The sequence below is a fragment of the Microcaecilia unicolor genome, chromosome 11, assembly GCF_901765095.1.
Source record: "Microcaecilia unicolor chromosome 11, aMicUni1.1, whole genome shotgun sequence".
Taxonomy (NCBI): Eukaryota; Metazoa; Chordata; class Amphibia; order Gymnophiona; family Siphonopidae; genus Microcaecilia; species Microcaecilia unicolor.
The window spans coordinates 190,896,462-190,919,214 of NC_044041.1; the positions used below are offsets into that span (position 1 = coordinate 190,896,462).

At 46.9% G+C, this 22,753-nt stretch overlaps 1 protein-coding gene across 1 annotated transcript in view; it reads right to left on the reverse strand.

Moving 5' to 3' along the window:
• Positions 1–22,753, reverse strand: part of LOC115480562 (discoidin, CUB and LCCL domain-containing protein 1-like) — a 90,864-nt gene that overhangs the window by 65,107 nt on the left and 3,004 nt on the right. The window contains exon 2 of the mRNA XM_030219328.1: positions 3,581–3,802. Coding sequence (XP_030075188.1) covers positions 3,581–3,802 — 222 coding nt within the window. The remainder of the gene's footprint in view (positions 1–3,580; positions 3,803–22,753) is intronic.

Below are 22,753 nucleotides of genomic sequence, written 5' to 3' on the forward strand. Positions count from 1 at the left end.
GTCACAAGGAGCTGCCTGTGCCGGAATCGAACTCAGTTCCTCAGGACCAAAGTCCACCACCCTAACCACTAGGCCACTCCTCCACACTGGTTTAGCTCATCCACTTTACTAATTTTGGAAAAGTTGGTTGCAGAATGTATGTCTTTCTTTGTGGGCTTCTTGAAAACTCCCTGGGTCACAAAAGTCATTGGCAGAGTGGAGCACTGAATTTTGGGCTTTTCCTTTTTCCCAGTGCTGAAAGGGAGCAGTAAGGTGGGGGACAAGCTTGTGCACTTTTACCCTGCCTAAAGCAAGTGGGCATCGGTTTTAAGTTGCACTGCCTCTGCTCACTGAAAAATGTATAAAGAATGTAATCAGCTTGTAGGGTAAACACAGTAATGCAAAATACAAATATCATACTGGATCTGGGGGTTTGTTCTTTTTTTTTAGTTCTTTATTTAATGAAGCCATATAACTACAAATAAGAATTACAACGATAGGAAGGAAGTGCTGTTTCTTTAACCCCCCCCCCACCCCTTAACAAATCATTGTACAGGGCAGGACAAACCGCATTAGTGCCCTAAGGGCAAATAACGTGACTTACAGCCCTAACACAGCTTCATAACTTCTCCCCTAAGGGTCTTTGTAAAAAGACCCACTAGCGTTTTTAGCGTGCACTAAAAATAAGCTTATGCTAAATACTAGAGACACCCCTATATTCCTATGGGCGTCTCTAGTGTTTAGCACATGCCAGGGGCGTAGCTATCATGGGGCACGGGGGCATGGGCCCCCGTAGATTTGGCCCTGGACCCCCCTGCCGCGACCCTCTCGACCCCCCCTTCCCGCCGTCGACCCTCCCCCGCCGCCGTCGCGTACCTTTGCTGGGGGGCCCAACCCCCGCCAGCCGAAGTCCTCTTCTCAGCCGCGCAGCGTTGCTTGCTGAATGATCTGATCAAGTTTCTGTGCGTGCGTCTGACGTGCAGGACGTCAGACGCACGCGCAGAAGCAGATTCAAACTTGATCAGATCATGCGGCCATGCCGCGCGGCCAAGAAGACGACTTCGGCTGGCAGGGGTTGGGGTCCCCCGCCAGCAAAGGTACGCAGAGGGAGAGGGTTGGCGGCGGGAAGGGGGGGGTTGAGAGGGTTGCGGTGGGGGGGGGGGGGGTCAGCAACGCCATGCAGCCAAGAAAAGGACTTCGGCTGGCGGGGGTTGGGGTCCCCCGCCAACAAAGGTACGCGGCAGGAGAGGGTTGGCGGCAGAAAGGGGGGGGGTCAGCAACGCCGCGCGGCCAAGAGGAGGACTTCGGCTGGCGGGGGTTGGAGTCCCCCGCCAGCAAAGGTACGCGGTGGGAGAGGGTTGGTGGTGGGAAGGGGGAGGGGGGTCAAGAGTGTTGCGGCAAGGGAGGGGGTCAGCAACGCCGCGCAGACGAGAAGAGGACTTCGGCTGGTGGGGGTTGGGGTCCCCCGCCAGCAAAGGTATGCGGCGGGAGAGGGTTGGGGTCAAGAGGGCCAGTAGGGTAGGCCTTGCAAAACAGATAGGTCTTTAATGATCACCTGAAGTTTTGATGATCCTGACTGGTATCTACCCATCTAATATAATCATTTGTACCGTCAACATTCCATGGCTGTCTGGCTGTCAGGGTTCGTAACAACCTGACGTCAGCAAGCCTCCAGTGTTCCAATCCCTCTCACTGTCCCGCCCTCGTGTAAAGATAAAATGACATCAGAGGGCGGAACCGTGAGAGGGAAGGGAAAGCTGGAGGCGAGCTGACGTCAGGTTGTTACGAACCCTGACAGCCAGACAGCTATGGAACGTTGACAGTAAAAATGATTATATTAGATGGGTAGATACCAGTCACAAAATACCAGATCTAAAAATACTGTATCTGGTGCTGTGATATCAAATATTAACATTTACTGACATTTTTAGTTCAACTATAATCTGCCAGTTATAACATTTTGGAATTGATCTCTTAAAATGAAAGCAATTCACGACCATCAAAACTTCAGGCGATCATTAAAGTCCTATCTGTTTTGCAAGGCCTACCCTACTGGCCCTACTTAAATGCCTCAACTCTGCAATGCATCAATACCTTACATCACATTGGACATTATATATTCCTTTATTTCCTTGTCCCTTTTCGTACCTGTTTACTCTAACCTTATCTAACCTTTATTTTAAATTGTATTTGTTTAACATCTACTGGACTTGGCGATCGTCTTTATGGTATTATGTAAGCCACATTGAGCCTGCTAATGGGTGGGAAAATGTGGGATACAAATGTTACAAATAAATACATAAATTAAATGTGAGGTATCTCTAAAGATATGAAGACATGAATGGTGGAGCCATGTCTGCATTATAAGGAATTATGAACTAGTACTGTGAAGTCTGTAATGACCACCTGGGTACCTATAGATTTGTTTTGCTCTAAATGTCCACAACTTGATAACTTGTTATGTCTTGATCTCATGTCCTTATTACACTGTTCATTATAACGATGCATTAGTACATAAGTACATAAGTAGTGCCATACTGGGAAAGACCAAAGGTCCATCTAGCCCAGCATCCTGTCACAGACAGTGGCCAATCCAGGTCAAGGGCACCTGGCACGCTCCCCAAACGTAAAAACATTCCAGACAAGTTATACCTAAAAATGCGGAATTTTTCCAAGTCCATTTAATAGCGGTCTATGGACTTGTCCTTTAGGAATCTATCTAACCCCTTTTTAAACTCCGTCAAGCTAACCGCCCGTACCACGTTCTCCGGCAATGAATTCCAGAGTCTAATTACACGTTGGGTGAAGAAAAATTTTCTCCGATTCGTTTTAAATTTACCACACTGTAGCTTCAACTCATGCCCTCTAGTCCTAGTATTTTTGGATAGCGTGAACAGTCGCTTCACATCCACCCGATCCATTCCACTCATTATTTTATACACTTCTATCATATCTCCCCTCAGCCGTCTCTTCTCCAAGCTGAAAAGCCCTAGCCTTCTCAGCCTCTCTTCATAGGAAAGTCGTCCCATCCCCACTATCATTTTCGTCGCCCTTCGCTGTACCTTTTCCAATTCTACTATATCTTTTTTGAGATACGGAGACCAGTACTGAACACAATACTCCAGGTGCGGTCGCATTATTGATCTTTTATGTGTGCTACGAAGCTGACCTACTGCTATGATTGTTTGTTTATCTTGTTAATTTAGATAAATCTATGAAAAACTTCAATAAAAATATTGGGGGGAAATGCGAGGAACCTGATTGCACATTAATGATCACTACTGCAATATTGTATTGTGTACCTACAGGAAACACATTTGGTCCATGGTTTGAGAGTATCATTTCAGCAGCACTTGCAGTCCCAACCACCCTGAGGAGCAGAAACCTCAGCCTGGAGCCCAACAATGGTCCCCCACTTAGCCAACACTAAACAGCAGCCACTGTACTACAAACCACACGCATGAATTTAGGGGGGCTTTCTTGGATATTACGCCAGGCTACAAGCACCTCAGTCCAGTCTGTATTACCCCATTCACTCTCCAGCCCAAACATACATTAATATGGCCTAGGTTCCGGAGGCTGGCTGGCTTGATGTGCTTACCGTAGCTGATGCCAGAGGAAGGCGAAGAGATCCATATGAAGCTAGAGACACAGCCTTCAGAATACTCAACATCAAAATCACCAAAGTTCAGGAGCAGATCGTTGTCCTCAGCCACCTGGATGCTCCATTCACACAGCGTCTGGTTTGGGTAGGTTCCTGGGTAGTTCTTGGAGGCCAAGGTCCCACTTTTTAGGCTCAGTACTGTGTGGCCACATCCATCGCCTGCAAAACAACCCACAATTATGGCAATGGTCAGGATTCATTTTCACAACAGAGAGCAACACCTAGAAATAATCGGACAACAGTGGCTCTAGCACAAAAGCCAATCTAGCACTTGAAAGGCCACAGATAAGGGTCAGAAACAGTACAGAAAACACAGAATACTCCAATAGGTTCTATGGGGCAAATGGTCTTTTATGAAGAAACCGTGGATGAATGCTTAGACCCGAAGGGTAAGAAGCAGGAAATCATGAGCTCCAAACCTGCCTCCGCCAGTGAAGCTTTGCGTGACCATGGGCAAGTTGCTTTATTCTTATTCCTGGGTTTCGAAACATAGAAAATGACAGCAAATAAAGACCATACGGCCTATCCAGTCTGCCCATCCATAGCAACTACAGATCTCTACTATCCTTTCCTCCGCCTTGGAGATCCCTTGTGCCAGTCCCATGCTTTCTTGAATTAGATATTAATAGAAATCAAACAAAATAAAACATGGAAAAGAAAAAAAGACGATACCTTTTTTTATTAAGTTATATCCAATAAAAAAGGTATCGTCTTTTTTTCTTTTCCATGTTTTATTTTGTTTGATTTCTACTGATAACCTTTAAGAGTGGACTAACACGGCTACCACACCTCTCTACTTGAATTAGATATAGTCTTCGTTTCCACAACCTGCACTGGGAAGCCGTTCCATGCATTCACCACCCATTCTGTTAAAAAAAAGTATTTCCATCCTATGCCCTCTCATTCCAGAGCTTCTTTTCAATTGAAACAGGCATATGCCCTGTGCATTTATGCCAAATGTCTCTATTACATAAGTACATAAGTAATGCCATACTGGGAAAAGACCAAGGGTCCATATCGAGCCCAGCATCTTGTCCACGACAGCAGCCAATCCAGGCCAAGGGCACCTGGCAAGCTTCCCAAACGTACAAACATTCTATACAATCAAGCCATTGTGACATCACTAATGAGGTTGGCTCTTATTGGTGGAATGAGCCACTATAACATCACAATAGGTTAAAATCACTGCTCTATGTAATAAAAGTGAGCCAAGTAGAGGACATAAGTAATGCCACACTGGGAAAAGACCAAGGGTCCATCGAGCCCAGCATCCTGTCCACGACAGCGGCCAATCCAGGCCAAGGGCACCTGGCAAGCTTCCCAAACGTACAAACATTCTATACAATCAAGCCATTGTGACATCACTAATGAGGTTGGCTCTTATTGGTGGAATGAGCCACTATAACATCACAATAGGTTAAAATCACTGCTCTATGTAATAAAAGTGAGCCAAGTAGAGGACATAAGTAATGCCACACTGGGAAAAGACCAAGGGTCCATCGAGCCCAGCATCCTGTCCACGACAGCGGCCAATCCAGGCCAAGGGCACCTGGCAAGCTTCCCAAACGTACAAACATTCTATACAATCAAGCCATTGTGACATCACTAATGAGGTTGGCTCTTATTGGTGGAATGAGCCACTATAACATCACAATAGGTTAAAATCACTGCTCTATGTAATAAAAGTGAGCCAAGTAGAGTACATAAGTAATGCCACACTGGGAAAAGACCAAGGGTCCATCGAGCCCAGCAACCTGTCCACGACAGCGGCCAATCCAGGCCAAGGGCACCTGGCAAGCTTCCCAAACGTACAAACATTCTATACATGTTATTCCTGGGATTTTGGATTTTTCCAAGTCCGTTATATCAACCCTTTCCTGTCTTTCTTCCAAAAGTATATATCGAGATTTTAAGTCTATCTCCACAGTAACCAGAAGTAGGTATATCCTTTATTCTCCACAGGGAGAACCAATTCCAGGAGCTGGTAACAGATTCCATGTGAGATGGGGCCATACTGGACCTGCTGCTTATGAATGGGTAGAATGTTTTTTTTGTGGTGGGGGGGGGGATTATTTAAAATTATTTTTATTTCTCTCACATGCAAAGGTGGGTCCGAATTTTGTACTTTTATTGATGATGGACAATCACATTTCAAAACTAAGCCAACAGTATTTAACAGAATTAACAAACCAGCACATTAAGTGTTTAGCCTTTACATGACCAGAGCAGAGAACTCAACCCACTACGGCTTTTAATTCTTTCTTATCCTATTCATTCATCTCTTTGCATCCAGTTCACACACTCCACACATTCATACCATCCCACACAGAAGACCATACAGTATAGCTGACAATAGTGAAAGGAAATGTTAGGCTATTCTTGATTCATTGAAAAGTCTAGAACGTGGGTGATCATCTGGCATTGAGTCATCGCTGCATGGTGTGGTTCAAGACATGTGTGGAGAGAATTTGTTCACAAGAGAAGGTTCTAGAATAAAAAAAAAGCCTAAGGGGTCCTTTTACCAAGCTGCGGTAAATAGTAACGCGTGCTTACTGCAGGAAAAATTGCATACCGAGGAGCATGCTGAGGCATCCCATAGTAATCTTGGGATGTGGGAGTGTTACCCTCGTGGTAAAAAAAAAAAAAAACATTTATTTTTTGGCACAGGGGGTGGGTCGGGGGGGCAGAGAGTGGGTGCGTGCAGTGGCGTAGGAAGGGGGCAGGGGGGGCGGTCTGCCCCGGGTGCACGCCGCTGGGGGGTGTCGTCTCTGCTTGTTCACTGCTCTCTCTGCCCCGGAACAGGTTACTTCCTGTTCTGGGGCAGAGAGAGCAGGGGAACCAACGGAGAGGACGCAGCTCCTAGCGACTGCACTCGGGGCGGAGCGGTCCTCCCGCCTGCCCCCCTTGGTAAGACTGCGCTCCAGGGGGGGAGGTGCGTTCACGCTCCAGGGGTGGTGCGTTCACACTATGGGGGGGCGCGCCGTGCTGCACCTGGGGGGGGGGGGCGCAGCGGCGAACCACCTCGGATGTCAGCTGCCCTCGCTATGCTTCTGGGTGTGTGTCACAGATTCTGCTGTGACTAGCTCACCACCTACTTCCGACGCCATGGCTGGGGCTATGTTGGCTCTGTGCAGGGTGATGGCATTTTTCCTTGCCTCCCACCTCTTGCTTGCAGTGCCATCTGGAAGCGTCTTTCTTAGGCATGGCGCGCGTGCAGACTTCTTTTTCAGGGGCATGCACAGATGTTCCAGGACATCAGTGGGGTTTATCTCCGCCTCTCAGTAGTTAGGGGTGTCTCTGGCCTTCCACTGATGCCTCAGCAACAGGTCCTGTAGCCTGCTCTCTGCGTGTTATGTGCCTTCTGCGTGTTGCTATTGACCGCCCACCGCCTGACCCTGTATGGAACTCCAAGCACCTGCCTCCTGTTTGTCCTGACCTTGCTAGTTCCTTGGACTGCCTGGCTATCATCTGACCTCGCCTTGGTACCTGGATTGCCCCGGCCTCCTGGCCGTCCTGTCCCTGTGTAGAAGTCGGACACCGCCTCTCGACTGCCTGACTTGACCTTACCAGCAGTGCAAATCCTCCACGGCAGCCTGCCCTGACCATGCTTGAGATTCGGAGTGCGCCTGTCTGCTACCAGGTCGGACCTCACCCTGGGAGCTTTCTTCCTCTTCACCTGCTGACTTATCACCCCTTCTTGAGGACCCTCCAAGGCCTGCTGGCTGCAGAACCCAGTCGCTCAACTCTTGGGCAACGGCAGTTGTTTCAGGTGAAGACCCTGAGGGGCTTCGTCGGCCACCAGTCATCCATTTTTGGTGCCAACACTCTAAAGACTCATCTCCCCTGGGGATTGAAAGAGCGACAGTGCATCTATGCAAATTTGATTAGCACGTCCGCATTGCTGTGCTAATGGCCGCATGCTAATGGGAAAATTAATGCGTGGCTATTATTGGAAAAAAAATGAAAAATCGGCCATTTTCCTGCTACGGTAAAAATGGCCTTAGCACGTGGGAAAGACCCGCATAACAGAGGAGTTTGCGGCGGCTTTAGTAAAAGGGCCTCTGATATTGTGAAGATGGGGGAATACAAGAAGGAGTTGTTAGCTGAGTGGAAGTGGCCACAAATTAAAGGAGCCCCCCCCCCCCCACACACATTTCACATTTACTTACTTTAATTGCTGTTATGACTTAAACTGGCTTATATTTATATTTATTAAAAAATTCATATACTGCCAACCCAAGGATCTAGGTGGTTCATTATATCAAAATACATTTAAAAAGTCAAAATAAGAACTCCATAAAATAATAGGAAAGACCTAACACATTCAAGTCGAGATCATATCATACAATACGAAAAAAAAAAAAAAACGTTTTTAAGACAAACTTGCTGGATCAATGTTTACAAAGATGCTAATAAACCTTTTGACATAAGTAAAAAAGTGGAGGTGAAAATGGTAACGGAATTCAAACATGCGTGGGATAAACAAAGGAATCCTGTTTAGAAGGAATGGTTCTGTGGAATCTTAGCGGAGATTGGGTGGCGATGCCGGTAATTGGAAACAAAACGGGAGCTGGGCAGACTTCTACGGTCTGTGCCCTGAGAAAGGCAAGGACAAATCAAACTCGGGTATACATATAAAGTATCACATACCATGTAAAATGAGTTTATCTTGTTGAGCAGACTGGATGGACTGTACAGGTCTATCTGCCGTCATTTACTATGTTACTACTAGCTGTTGAGCCCGTTAAAACGGGCTAGTGGGTCGCCGCTGCCCCCTCCCCCCCCAGTTTGCCGCTGCCGGTACCTCCCCGCCCCCGAGTCGCCGCCGCCACCCCTCCACCCGTCCAGTCTCTTCGCTATTCAACTTACATCTTTGCAGCAGGCAGATCAGCTGAGCTCCTGTCGGCCTTCCTTCTCTGCCTGTGTCCCGCCCTCGTGTGATGTAATGTCAGCGAGGGCGGGACACAGGCAGGGAAGGAAGGCCAACAACAGCTCAGCTGATCTGCCTGCTGCGGAGATGTAAGTTGAATAGCGAAGAGACGGGCCGGGTGGAGGGGTGGCGGCAGCGGCGACTCCGGGGGGGGGGGGGGGTACCAGTGGCAGCGACCTCGGCGGTGGGAGGGGGAGCGGTGGCGACCTCGGCGGTTCCCTCCCCTTCGTGCAGTTTCCCTCTCTGTCCCGCCCCCGTCATCACGTATTGACGTGGGGGCGGGACAGAGAGGGAAGTCTCTACTGCGCATTTGCGAGTGAGTACGGTCACTCGCCGTTTATATGTTTGATGTTATTTTGTATTGTAACTTATCATTTAATAAAGAAGTCAATGAGGGCAAATCATTTTGGGTTCTTTTTTTAATTTTTATTTGTTACTAACAAACAATAGTGCCTGTGACTGAAGGCTTTTGACATACTACTGATAACATAACAATTTTCAATTTACATCCAAAGTTTCAATTCACTCCCCCCTAACTTTTCTTATACAACCCTGGGCAGTCCATCTCCCCCCCCCCCCCCCCCAACCACACACCCTTTGGAATTACCATACCCAAGATAGAATTAAAGATTGATTCTTCTCTGGAGCAGAAAGAAGCTATTTTGCGGGTATCAAACTTTTGTTAGGAAAGTAAATAAAAGTAAGAGGAAAAGGATGTCACTGTGGTTCTCAAAAAAAGTTGCTGATTAATTGCCCATCGTAAATAACAAAGCAGCGTACAAAAAAACATTTAATATCAGGGTAAAATTAAATAAACATGGTAATAAAAATAAACCCAGCAACAAATGCAAAAGCATATCTAATAGAATATAAAATTCTTAACATATTCAAAGGGGCCATCAGGAGTGGAGGAGCGGCCTAATGGTGAGTGCAGCAGGTTGCGGACCTGGGGAACTGGGCTCGATTCCCGTCTGCTGCCCGATAGTCGGCAGTGGGTTGAGATCCTGGGGAACCAGGTTCAGTTCCCTCTGCAGCTCTGTGTGACCCTGGGGAAGTCACTTAACCCTCCGTTGCCCCAGGTACAACAGCAGTGCAGTGTATTACTTAGATTGTGAGCCCACTAGGGACAGACCCAGTACCTGTAAAATGAAACTGTAAACTGCTTAGGTCTAAACAGTATGGGCTCCTTTTACTAAGTGGCAGTAAACCCACTCGGGTTTACTGTTCACTATAATGGAACTACCGCCAGACTACCAAAGCAGCCCAGCGGTACGTCCCACCCCTACTGCGCCTTCATTTCCGACGCTACAAAAATGTATTTATTTTTGTAGCACCAGACTGTACCCGGTTTAGCGCAGGTGCCCTTACCGCCACCTCAATGGGTGGCGGTAAGGGCTTCCCCCCCCCCCGCAAAAAAAAAAAATGGCCATGCAGCAAGTGCTTTACTTGCCACTCGGTCATTTCCTGCAGAAAAGCGAGACCTTCCCTTTTACCAGCTGCGGTAAAAGGGGGCCTCGGCGCTAGGGTTACCATATGTCCGGATTTACCTGGACATGTCCTCTTTTTGAGGACATGTCCGGGCAACCGGGCGGGTTTTGCCAATCTGCAGAAATCCAGACAAATGGGCAGTTTGCTAGCCTCCCCTTACTTACTACTGCCCTGGTGGTGGTCTAGTGACCTCTTCCGCCTTCGGGGCAGGAAACAACCCCCTCTTTCCTGCCCGGAGCGCTGCCCTGCATGCATCCTTCCTGTTCATGATCTTGGCGCCGATTAAAAATGGCCGCCGAGAGTTGAAGTGACCTCGCGAGACTTCAACTCTTGGCAGCCATTTTGAATCGGCGCCGAAATCACGAACAGGAAGGATGCATGCAGGGCAGCGCTCCGGGCAGGAAAGAGGGGGCTCTTTCCTGCCCCAAAGAGGTCACTAGACCACCAGGGCAGTAGTAAGGTAAGGAGAGGGGGGTGACGGGGAGAGGGGAAAATGTGACAGGGGGCGGAGCGAGGGCATGAAAGGGGGCGGGGCGGGGTATGTGTCCTCCTTTTTGGAGGACAAAATATGGTAACCCTACTCGGCGCACTTATAAAACACACGCCGATGCAAGCGCTGGCCCCCTTGTGCCGCAACTTGGTAAAAAGGGCCCTATATAAATACCGAAATGAAACATATAAGGGAAAATGGGCAGAGTAAAACAGCAGAGTGCCAGCTATGAAAACACTCACCTAAACAGCTAAGTTTTAACAACAACTTTAAACTTCAAGAGGGTAACATTCAGCATGCACAGTCAGCACTTTTTATGCCACATACCGCCAGCGGGCTAAACCCCCGATATTCAATGCCTTTAGAATGGTGGCAGCTTCCTTCCTTGGCACTCGGACATAGAAACCGAACACAAGTGGTGGGCATCTAGTTACTGGCCCAAAATGAAAAGCAGTTTTGCTCTTTTGTACTAAGGTTTTAGCCTACCCAGTTGCAATTCTGCCAACACCTCCCCCTAACGCAGGCTTTGAATGCAAAGGCAAGAACATACGATGACTGTAAGGCCAGACGTGCTGTGTGTGAGCCAGGGCATGCTCACACCTGATGAATATAAGATCTGGCTTTTGGCAAGCAGTGGTTGTGTTAATTGAAGGGTTAGCTAAGCAGTGAATAGTGAAGGAGAGTGACAGTGATCGTGCTCAGTTCTATGGTCACAATGGACCCTCTGTAAGGCGGGTTTTGTGCTTAGGAGAACTGAGAGTTGTGCGAGTGATCAGAGCAAAGCATAGGCTGTTTGGTGGGGAGAACGCAGATGCAGGTGGAGGCGAAGGGCTGCTGCAGGTACAGCCTGAAACATGTTCAGAACAATTCAGGATAGGCTCTTTTTCTTTCTGGCGTACAGCTGACAGCAAAAAGGCTGTTCTAATTTTATCCACCAAGCTAACCGTGCACTGGTCTGGATATCAACCAGTATGCAGTTAGCTTCCAGGTGGCTCCCCACCAGCCATCCCAGAGTAGATCAGTGCTGTGGCGGAAGCAGGAAGGAAAAGAGCAACTAGGAGATACTTCGTCTAAGGTAGGAGGAAAGAAGAGATCGAAATGAACAAGAGGGGAAAGGAAGAAAAGAAGGCAACAAAGAAAACAAAAATGGAGAGAAGTATGAGATAAAGAGAGGAAGAACACAGCAAGCGTGCGAGAAAGTGTTTGCGTGCAAAAGGGCGGAGAGGACAGACAGATCTAAGAAATAAGCCCTTCTGGGTATATATGCAAATAAGCTCTTATACCAGACCGTGTTCCAGCCCTTCTCCCTATACGCACACACACATTGAGGGGCCAAATTTCCAACTGTCTACATCTGGACAAAGTACGTGGCTCTTTTTCACTCATAAACTCTTCACCAGCGTTCAAAAGAAAAACAATGCATGCTTTCACTTTGAAACTCACTGCGAGTAGAAAGTACCTACAGACTTTTGCACTCTTTTTCTTTAGGTACTTTTTCCATGGAAAACGTGAATAGAGTCAAAAATGCAAGCCGGGGCATTATTTTCATCCCCTGATGTAAACTTAATCCCGTAACAGCGCCTCTAAATGGGGATAAAAAAAGTGCGGGTAAACCGTTCACGCTTACAGTAGCTGTACTGAGAGAAGACAATTTTCAGCTGACTGGCTTGCCTGCATAAACCCCACATCAAAGGCTTTGAAAATCGTGCTCCCCTTGCTCTAATGATTTTTTTTTTTTTTTACTTATCCATCAGCTCAGCTGTACAACGTGCTGTTTTATGCTCAGATGTTATGACTTGACTTCCATTCCTCTTCAGTAAATGTTGCGGACATCAGATGAAGATAATAAGAAAAAACAAAGAAACAAGGGAGCAAGGAGAACAAAAAAAAAGGGTGGCGTGACAAACAGAAGCCCCGCTGCAGAAAAGCTTGTGCTAGAGCCACATGCAGACGTCTGGACTGCACGGCTTCTACTGTGAACGTAATACCGCAGCATTCAAGAAGCTAACTGCAAGTAAATGTTATGCATGGAAACCTGCGTGACACATGTGGTCAGTGTTCCGGACGCGTGAGCATAAGAATTTGTAATAAGTACAGCTTCTTGTGCACATGTCCAAAAGAAACCCCGAAAACGGCAGCACACATCTAAATACAAGCCTCGCAAAAGTTTCTTACACATAAAGGACTAGATTCTATGTATCATGCCGAAAAAAAGTCAGCGCTGAAATGAAATAGTAACATAGTAGATGACGGCAGAAAAAGACCTGCATGGTCCATCCAGTCTGCCCAAGACAAACTCGTATGTGTATACCTTACCTTGAATTGAATTTGTACCTGTCCTTTTCAGGGCACAGACCATATAAGTCTGCCCAGCAGTATTTCCCGCCTCCCAACCACCAGTCCCGCCTCCCATCACCGGCTCTGGTACAGACCGTGTAAGTCTGCCCTCCCCTATCCTCGCCTCCCAACCACCACCCCCTCTTCCCCCCACCTGCTCCGCCACCCAATTTCAGCTAAGCTTCTGAGGATCCATTCCTTCTGCACAGGATTCCTCTATGCATATCCCATGCATGTTTGAACTCTGTTACCGTTTTCATCTCCACCACCTCCCGCGGGAGGGCATTCCAAGCGTTCACCACCCTCTCCGTGAAAAAATACTTCCTGACATCTTTCCTGAGTCTGCCCCCCTTCAATCTCATTTCATGTCCTCTCGTTCTACCGCCTTCCCATCTCCGGAAAAGATTCGTTTGCGGATTAATACCATTCAAATATTTGAACGTCTGTATCATATCACCCCTGTTCCTCCTTTCCTCCAGGGTGTACATGTTCAGGTCAGCAAGCCTCTCTTCATACGTCTTGGAACGTAAATCCCATACCATCCTCGTAGCTTTTCTTTGCACCGCTTCCCCTAGCAAAAATCCATAAAGGTGGAGTCCAAAGATGAGAGAAAAAAAAAAACCTTGATACTTGAAAACAAAATGTATTCAAAGACTCGACACAGCAGTGTGTTTCGGCCTATGGCCTTCTCCAGGAGTCTGTGAGTAATCAAACGTCCAAAAACGTATCTTTTCAATACAGATAATACGAAGAGTGGGTCTTTAAAATTACCTTTGCAAAAGTAGATGGTCTCGGCTTCTTTTGTATGGCATAAAAAAACGTTTTTGGATGTTTGACTACTCACAGACTCCTGAAGAAGGCCATAAGCCGAAACACAGTGCTGTGTCGAGTTTTTGAATAAATTTTCTCAAGTTTCAAGGTTTTTTTTTTCCCCTCTCATCTTTGGATGTTGTTTTCCCACCGCTGTCACAAAATACTCCTAAGCATATTCTATAAAGTGCACCTAAATTTAGGATACAAATCAAGGTCAGGTATACACATAAAGTAGCACATATGAGTTTATCTTGTGGGCAGACTGGATGGACCGTACAGGTCTTTCTCTGCCGTCATCTACTATATTTATAGAATAAGCCTAAATTTGCACACGGTTTATAGCATATGCCAAGCACCCATCCGCGCGACTAAATTTAGTCACGGGAAGTTATGCCAAATAAAACTTAGCGTAAATGCTGACGCCTAAATTAGGTGCATTCTATAACAACACGCAGAGATTTTAGAAATGCCCACGACCCGCCATTCTATGCCCGTGGCCTCGCCCCCTTTTCAACTATGCGACTTAAAACTTACGTGCATCACATTACAGAATTACACTTAGGGCCCCTTTTACCAAGCTGCGGCAAAAGGGGGCCAGTGCTGGCATCGATGCGTGTTTTACACGTGCGCTGAGACCCCCTTTTACTGCAGCTGGTAAAAGGGAAGTCTTGCTTTCCTACAGAAAATGGCCTGGTGACAAGTAAAGCACTTGCCGTGCAGCCATTTTGGGGCGGGGGGGAGCCCTTACCACCACCCATTGAGGTGGCGGTGAAGGCTCCCGTGTTAACCCGGCAGCATGCGGCACTGTCCGATTATCGCCAGGTAATATGTTTTTGTAGTGTCAGAAATTACAGCGTGCTAGGGTTGGGAAGTACTGCTTGGCTGCTGCGGTAGCCCAGCAGTACTTCCTGTATAGCGAGCGGTAAGCCCGCGCTGGGCTTACTGCCACTTAGTAAAAGGAGCCCTTAGAGACAGTTGTGCGTGTAAATTGTAATTACACAAATCCGGAATATGACTGGATTTCCGCACGCAACTTAAGTTGTGTAACCACTTGCCTCCACCTACCCTCCTCTCTTCCTTCCCGTTCACATTAATTGATTTGATTTGCTTACTTTATTTATTTTTTGTCTATTAGATTGTAAGCTCTTTGAGCAGGGACTGTCTTTCTTCTATGTTTGTGCAGCGCTGCGTATGCCTTGTAGCGCTATAGAAATGCTAAATAGTAGTAGTAGTAGTCTCTTGTAACCAGAGCTAATATTGTGATGTCATAATGCCTCAGGCCACCAATAAGAGCCAACCTCATCAGTGATGTCACAATGGCTTGATTGTCCTATACTTGGCTCACTTTTATTACATAGCTCCTTGAGCAGGGACTGTCTTTCTTCTATGTTTGTGCAGCGCTGCGTATGCCTTGTAGCGCTATAGAAATGTTAAATAGTAGTAGTAGTAGTATATAGAACCCGGGAGAAATTTTCTGCAAGGCTCATATTTAGGCGCAGAAGGACAAGCGCCAAAGTGTGCTGCCCCAAAACCTTCTATGCCACCCCAGAACCTAGCGGAAAAATTCTCACATTCAAAAGTGAGCAACATATTCTTGGCATAGCACCTGAACACCTAACTTGCCTCATGAGCTTACGTTTTAATACGACTTGCGGCTGTCTCTTCTGTGTGAGTTAACACCTCTGCACAAGCCCCCCCTACCACCGCAACTGCTGCCCCCTCTCGCACACTACAGTCCCTTTCCGATTATACCGTGAAGGACCCTGGTGGTCTAGTGGCTTCTTCAGGGGCAGGAAAGAACAATACTCTTTCCTGCCTGCTGCCGTGATTCTGCCGGCACCACCGTGTTTTAAAAATGGCTGCCGAGACTGTTGAGACCACCGCAGGAAGTCTCGGCACCCATTTTGAAAACACACGACAGCGCCAGACAGAACAGTGGTAGTGGGCAGGAAAGAGTGAAGTTCTTTCCTGCCCCTGAAGCCAATAAACCACCAGGGTCCTTCAAGGTAGAACAGGAAGAGCCCACCGAAGCTTGAGGGGCTGTAGTGTGCAGGAGGGGGGGTGGCAGCTGCAGTGGTAGGAGGGCTGTAGTGTGCAAGAGAGGGGTGGCAGCAGTGTGGTGGGCAGCGGGCGGGGGGTCCAATGACCTTTACTGCCCGGGGGCCCAGATCACTGTCAGTCCGCCCCTGCTATGTTCCATGTAAAATGAGGCTCCACCAGATCTTAGCAAGATGTTAAAGCTTTTGTTTATTCTGTAAGAGCACGTTTCCACTCCCTGTCATCTTAAGCCAAGGCCTTGTTAGAAGCAGGAGAGGTGTCACACCCTGTTCTGGAAGCAGCTGGAATACTGGGTCTGTACGCAGAAATGCGACCAGTGTTCTAGTCTCCTGTTAATCTGCTAAACTACCTAAACAGACGGCAAAGAGACTGGCAGATCTCTGAAAAGGGACTATTTTCTTTATCATAGCATTAGGACACAACATTTTCATGAACTCGCTGCCAGAGGATGTGGTAATGGCAGCTGGTGTATCTGGGTTTAAAAAAAGTTTTGGACAAGTTCCAGGAGGAAAAGTCCATAGTCTGTTTTTGAGTGGGCATGGGGGAAGTCACTGCTTGCCCTGGGATTGGTAGCATGGAATGTTGCTACTACCCTGTTTCCCCAAAAGTAAGACATCTCCCGAAAATAAGACCTAGTAGAGGTTTTCCTGAATTGGTAGATATAAGGCCTCCCCCGAAAGTAAGACCTAGCAAATTTTTGTTTGAAAGCAGGGCCACCGAGAGCCGGACAAGACCCCCCCCCGGGCCCCCCCCACCCGAGGTCGCTGGGCCCCCCCTCCACCCACCCTCCGTCACTCCCGGAACTAACCTTGAACGCCTTCTTTCACCTTCGCAGCAAGCAGCAGCAGGGCAGACCTCTCCTTCCTTCCGTGCCCCGCCCTCGCGGACGTTGCGTCAGGCGAGGGCGGGACACGGAAGGAAGGAGTGGCCTGCCCTGCTGCTGCGAAGGTGAAAGGATGCGTTTAAGGTTAGTTCCGGGAGCGACAGAGGGCAGGCGGGCCAACCCCGATGTTTCCCCGAAAAATAAGACCTAGCGCATTTTTTGGGACAAAAATTAATATAAGACAGTGTCTTATTTTCAGGAAAACACGGTAAATAGGTTTCTGCCAGGTACTTGTGACTTGGATTGGCCACTGTTGGAAGCAGGATACTGGGCTCGATGGACCACTGGTCTGACCCAGTATGGCTATTCTTATGATCTTATGAAGTTACAGGACAGGATGAGGTAATGACCTGGGAACACTGGGCAGTACCTAATAACTCTACCCACAGATAAAATTGTTATACCCTAATGTTCTCTTGCTATTGTTTATCGCCCTATCATTTCCCTATTGTTACATTCCATTGTTCTATTCCCCAAATGATATTTTGACTTTGACTTCCCATAACTCTTCACAATGTAACCCATAATCGTACTGTAACAATTTGTATTTCCATCATTCACAATGTATTGTAAGCCACACTGAGCCCGCAAATAGGTGGGAAAATGTGGGATACAAATGCAATAAATAAATAATGTAAGGGGCAGGCTGAGCCAGTTCTGATTTTACCCCATTGTATCCTGCATTTTTGAAGACAAACTGGAAATATAATTGCAGAAATGCAGTGGGGTAAAGCCAGGATCACCTCAGCCTTTCCTTTATGACACAGAGCTATCTGATCTCTAGGGCTTTACAGTATATTCACCTGCATGTGAAAGGAATGTGGAGGCAGAAGGGAATGTTTATTTCTTGCACAAAGATTTCCCAGTGGAAGAAGCATATGGAGCTAACCTGCTGTGCTCTGGAAAAAAACAGCTTAGCTAAGCAGTTTTACGTAAAAAGACATTCATATGTGCCAAAATGCACAGGTGTAATGTTCATGATAAGACAGCCGCCTACACATACAAGGCCAACAAGCCAGACACACAACCAGACGGGCGATGTATAAAAATTCCATACAGGGGTTCTCATCTTTCACTGTCTTGCTGCAACACAGCTTAATGCCGCCCACTTGTTCAGTTAGTCAGATTTATTTATTTACATGTATTTGATATACAATATACAGTATACAGCAGATAGAAGTGGGTAGAGCATGAAGAGCCATCAGGAGGAGGGGGTAAGAGAGATTGCGAGAAGAGGATAGGAGACGGGGAGGGCAAAAAGAGGAATCAGAAGGAGAAAGGCAAAGAGAAAGGTATCCCAAAAAAAACATTAACTAAAGGTTAATTGAAAGAGCCACGTATTTACTACTCTTCTGAATTTAGAGAAAGAGAGCTACAGGTGGAAGAAAATTTCAGAGGGAAGGTCTGAGATACGAAAAGATGGAGTCCCTAGAAATGTCAGAATAGAGGCAAGAGGGAGAAGGGAGTGACAGTAGAAGCCAGTAGGGAGGTGAGATAGACTGGAACCCAAGGGGACAGTGTTTGTACCAAAATGAAAATTTTTAATTTTAAAAAGGACAGGAAGCTAGTATTCCTGCTTGAGGAATGGAATAATGTAGTCATAATGTTAAGCATTAAAGAGCTTGACTGTAGGTTGAAGATGCGTAACAGTGGAAAGAGGAAAACTGTTAAAGAGCAATACAATCGTCTAGTTGGGCAATAACCAACGAAAGGACCTGACTTAGGGGAAGAAAGAGTTTGACAGTATGTATCTGTCAAACAGCAAAGAATGAGGAGTGCATGTATGAATCAATTTGAGATTTGAAGGATAATTTGGAATTGAAGAGAACCTCTAAAACACGGATAGAGTCTTGACAAGTCAAAGGGACCCTTTTATACAGATAAGCGGGAGGGGCCATTGGGAAATGAGGAGTAGGAAAGTAGATGGTTTCGCATGTGGCTGAATTGAGGTACAAGCAATGTTCTTGTATCTAACCACCGGCAGACAATTCTGGAGTGGGGCTATATGGAGAATCTGAATATTGTCAGCGTACAGATAGGGGCTGTGGCTGAGGGATTGGATGAGCAAGAATAGTGGGGGTAGAAAAATATCAAAGAGGCCTTGAGGGATCCCTCAAGAGATGGAATATACAGATGAAAAAGAGGTACCAACTTGCATTTGATAGGAACGGTCAGAGAGACAAGAGGAGATCCAATTCAAGGGATGTCACAAATAACCAATATCATAACAGCAGTGAAGAAGAAGAAGAAGAAGAAGAAGAAGGTGGTAGTTAAGAAGATCAAAGGCACAGGAAAGATCAAGTAACTCATGAATGACTGAATGGCATTGACTGATGGAAGTTCGTATTTCATTGGTCATAGCTACCAAGACATATTTTGTACTATGACCCAACTGAAAGCCTGCTTGCCTAGGGTGTAAGATCAGAGCCGTGTCCAGAAAATGTGAGAACTGATCGTAGATCGGCTTCTCAAGTATGTTTAAGAACAGCAGTTTGGAAATGAGACAAAAGCTGGAGGCACTTCCAGGATCTAAGTCCACTGTTTTCAGTATAGGGATACCCATGGTATGTTTCCATAAAGAGGGAACTAAACAATGAGCCAGGCTTGTCTTGAGCAGGGGAAGAAGTCTGGGCAGGAGTGAGGTAGAAGTCAGGGGCCCAAGGATCCAGAGCAGAGGAAGTAGGGTACAGAGGAATAACGAAAAAAAAAAAAAATCACCTAGAACAATGTAAAATCTGAGCAACCTACTGCTGAAAGTCACCTGCCTCATGGTGTGACAAAACATCACATTCAGAAAGTTGACAAATACAGAGACATTGCAGGAATTGCCATACAAATGGCAAGCCCATCAGGGCATTCATTATGTGCGAGAGGCCTCAGCAAGATCAGGCAGGGCCCAAGAGATTGTACAGTATATGAGAGCCCTTCATCTGTTCTGACAGTGCCCCTCTGCACAGGGCTTACCAAAGGGTAGAGTCAACAAATTCAAAGCTCTATGGGCTGTTTCCGAAGACACACGTATTTGGAACCATTCAAAATACCTCCATGGAGTGGAGGAGTGGCCTAGTGGTTAAAGCACCGGTCTTGCAATCCAGAGGTGGCCGGTTCAAATCCCACCGCTGTTCCTTGTGATCTTGGGCAAGTCACTTAACCCTCCATTGCCTCAGGTACAAACTTAGATTGTGAGCCCTCCTGGGACAGAGAAATATCCAGAGTACCTGAATGTAACTCACCTTGAGCTACTACTGAAAAAGGTGTGAGCAAAATCTAAATAAATAAATAAAATAAATACTTGGAGCTCCATTGCACAAGCCACTTCTTATTCCAGGAGGAGTTTTGTATCTCAAAATGCTCTACATGTCTGAGCAACAAAAAATATGTATATGGACTGAGGGCTAGATGTGCAAAACTTTCCAGGCTAGCAACATGCAATTTTGACAGGTTCAAACTGGTTTAGCGAGCATGGTATTCCACGAGAAATGCACAAAGGGGCTCTTTGTGCTTTTTACCGTTCGCGGTAGCAGACTACGAGAATCATATGCAAATTTACTATTTAAATGTGCATTCCAAGCGATGCACAGCCGTTTATGAGTGATACACAGAATGCAGCCCCTACCTTTTACGAGGAAAATTTTACAGAAGGTCAGGAGCTGTCGTAGCATAACATTGACTTCTCGGCAGAGCAGTGCTTTTAATGAAATTCAGCGTTCCCCTTTTTTCAACACCTAGACTTCCAAAATGAACTTGCGTTCCACTTTAAACTGCACAGCGTCTCAAGAAAAAAGCTACACACGGCTTTCATACACGCAAATAAAAGCCGCAGTGAAATACTGTGGAGGTGACTCCATAGCACACGCTGTTCTGGGCACGCAGCTGAAGTTGTTTTTCGTGCTTCTATTTCCTGCTGCTGTTTCTCCTGGCCAGATTTTTCGAGGCATGGTATACAAGAATGTTTGCCAGCCAGTTGGTGGACCCAGTGACCCTCAAGAATCTTGCAGCCGTGTGTGTGAAATGCTGTGGAGGCGTATCCGTAGCACATGTTGTTCTGGGCATGAGCACAGCAGCCATGCTTAGCAAGTGGCAGCCCTATGCATGTAGAATCTGAAATCTTGTGAGGCCACCGCCTGAAGTCTCTGCAGCCATTTTAAAGAAACGGCAGTGAGAGGATTAGCGGCAGCGGGCAAGAAAGAGTGGGGAATCTTTCCTGCCCGTAAGAGGCCACTAGACCGCCAGGATGTACTGAGGTACGTTCGAGGAGGGCACACAGGGCTGGAGAAGAGGGGAGGTAGGTGGATGGATGGAGTCATGCATGGGTGGGAAGGAGCGAGGGGGCTGTAAAAAGGGCGGAAGGGAGGGGGCTGGTAAAAAATTTGGTACATGGAGAAGGGGGAAGGAAAAAGGAGAAATAGAGCACATGGGATAGAAGAAGAGAGAGGGGGACATACTGCTCATGGATGGGAGGGAAAGGAAATGAAAGGGTGACATGCTGCTCATGGATGTTTGCTTTTTGGACATGTGCATCTTTTTACATTTTTTATTTAGCAGCATATGGAAGAAAATTAATTTATGTTACTTTTACTTTTTCCTGGGGAGGGGGGACAAGATGACTGTGCGGTGAGATGCGGAGCAGAGGGGGACGGGGCAGTGCTGAGTTGGCCAGGAGTGGGAATGGAGGAGATTATTTGTGGCGAGGACAGGTGGAGACAGGTTAGATTCCCACAAGGATAGGTTACATTTCTGTCCCCGTGCAACTCTCTACTTTGTAAGCTCTCTGGGGCCAGAAAAATAGCTTCTGTACTTGAATGTCATATACCTTGAGCCTCCACTTAAATGGCATGAGCTAAATTTAACAAAATAATTATGCAGTCTACATATTTCTGTAGGGGAAGTGACTTGTTCAAGGTCACACAGTAACCCAGAAGTGGACAATAAGTTCAAGCTTTATTGGTGTAACATAAAGTGTCAAAAGACACTGTTTCCTCTCCACCAACCTGATCCAAAGTGCACAGATTTCATTCTCCGTTACCATTTAAAGCATGGTCTGTCCTTAATACGTTTTGAACATAACAAGAGAAAGAGGGGGTGGGTGGTTCCTTCCTGAAAGAAGTGCAACAAGAATACTCTGGAAGGCTAACTGACATCTTTTACAGCTCTCTCTCTCTTATTCTGATCATAGTATTGTTGTAGTTCTGATTTCCTAGTGGCATCAATCTCTTGTGTTCGTACTTCTTGTATTTCTGGATTGCCTTTCTCATTTTAGCTCCAGGTGAATTATAGATTCCAAACATGAAAACTCTTCCTTGATCATTAAAGCTGTACTCCAAGCAATATTTCTTAAATTATTCTACTCACAGTTATATAGAAGTAAATAATTTGAAAACCAAGAATGTTCATAAAGTCAAATTTAGTCTACAAATGCCACAGATCACAAGCTGCCAACTTTTTTGGGCCAAGTAAAGAAAGAAAAAAAAGTCACATTACTAAATCCAAGGGAAGGGGGGGCAATGAGAGTCCCTGTCAAATAAAATCAGCCACCTGAGGGGGAATCCTCACAACCAGTGGCGTAGCTATGGGGGGGGGGCCGTGGGGGCCTGGGCCTCTGCAAATTTCATCTGGGCCCCTGGTTTGGCTGGCAGGGGTCCCCAACCCCCACCAGCCAAAGCCTTTTTCAGTGCGGTCTCCGGCGGAGCTGCCCCCTGCTCTTCTTTCTTCTCGCTCTGCGTCAGCGTGCGCTGGAGGAGCAAGAAGAAAGAAGAGCAGGGGTCAGGCAGCCAACATGGCTGCTCTGGAGACTGCGCTGAAGAAGGCTTCAGCTGGCGGAGGTTGGGGACCCCCGCCAGCAAAGGTATTTGTGAGGGGGCATGGCGGTGGTGGGGCGAGGAAGTGGCACTCAAAATGTGCCCCCAACCTCGGGCTCTGGCCCCCTCCCTGCTCACAACCAGCCATGCTTTATCACCCTCATAACTGCTATCTCCCGGCTTGCCGCTTCCTTCCAAATTGCCAGCATTGTATGCAGCTTCAAAACCTGTGGGCTGGCTACATATCTATATATATCTCTACTATAATAAAAGGCACCTTCAACGTTCTGAAGCTGACTCCGTGGCTTCAAGT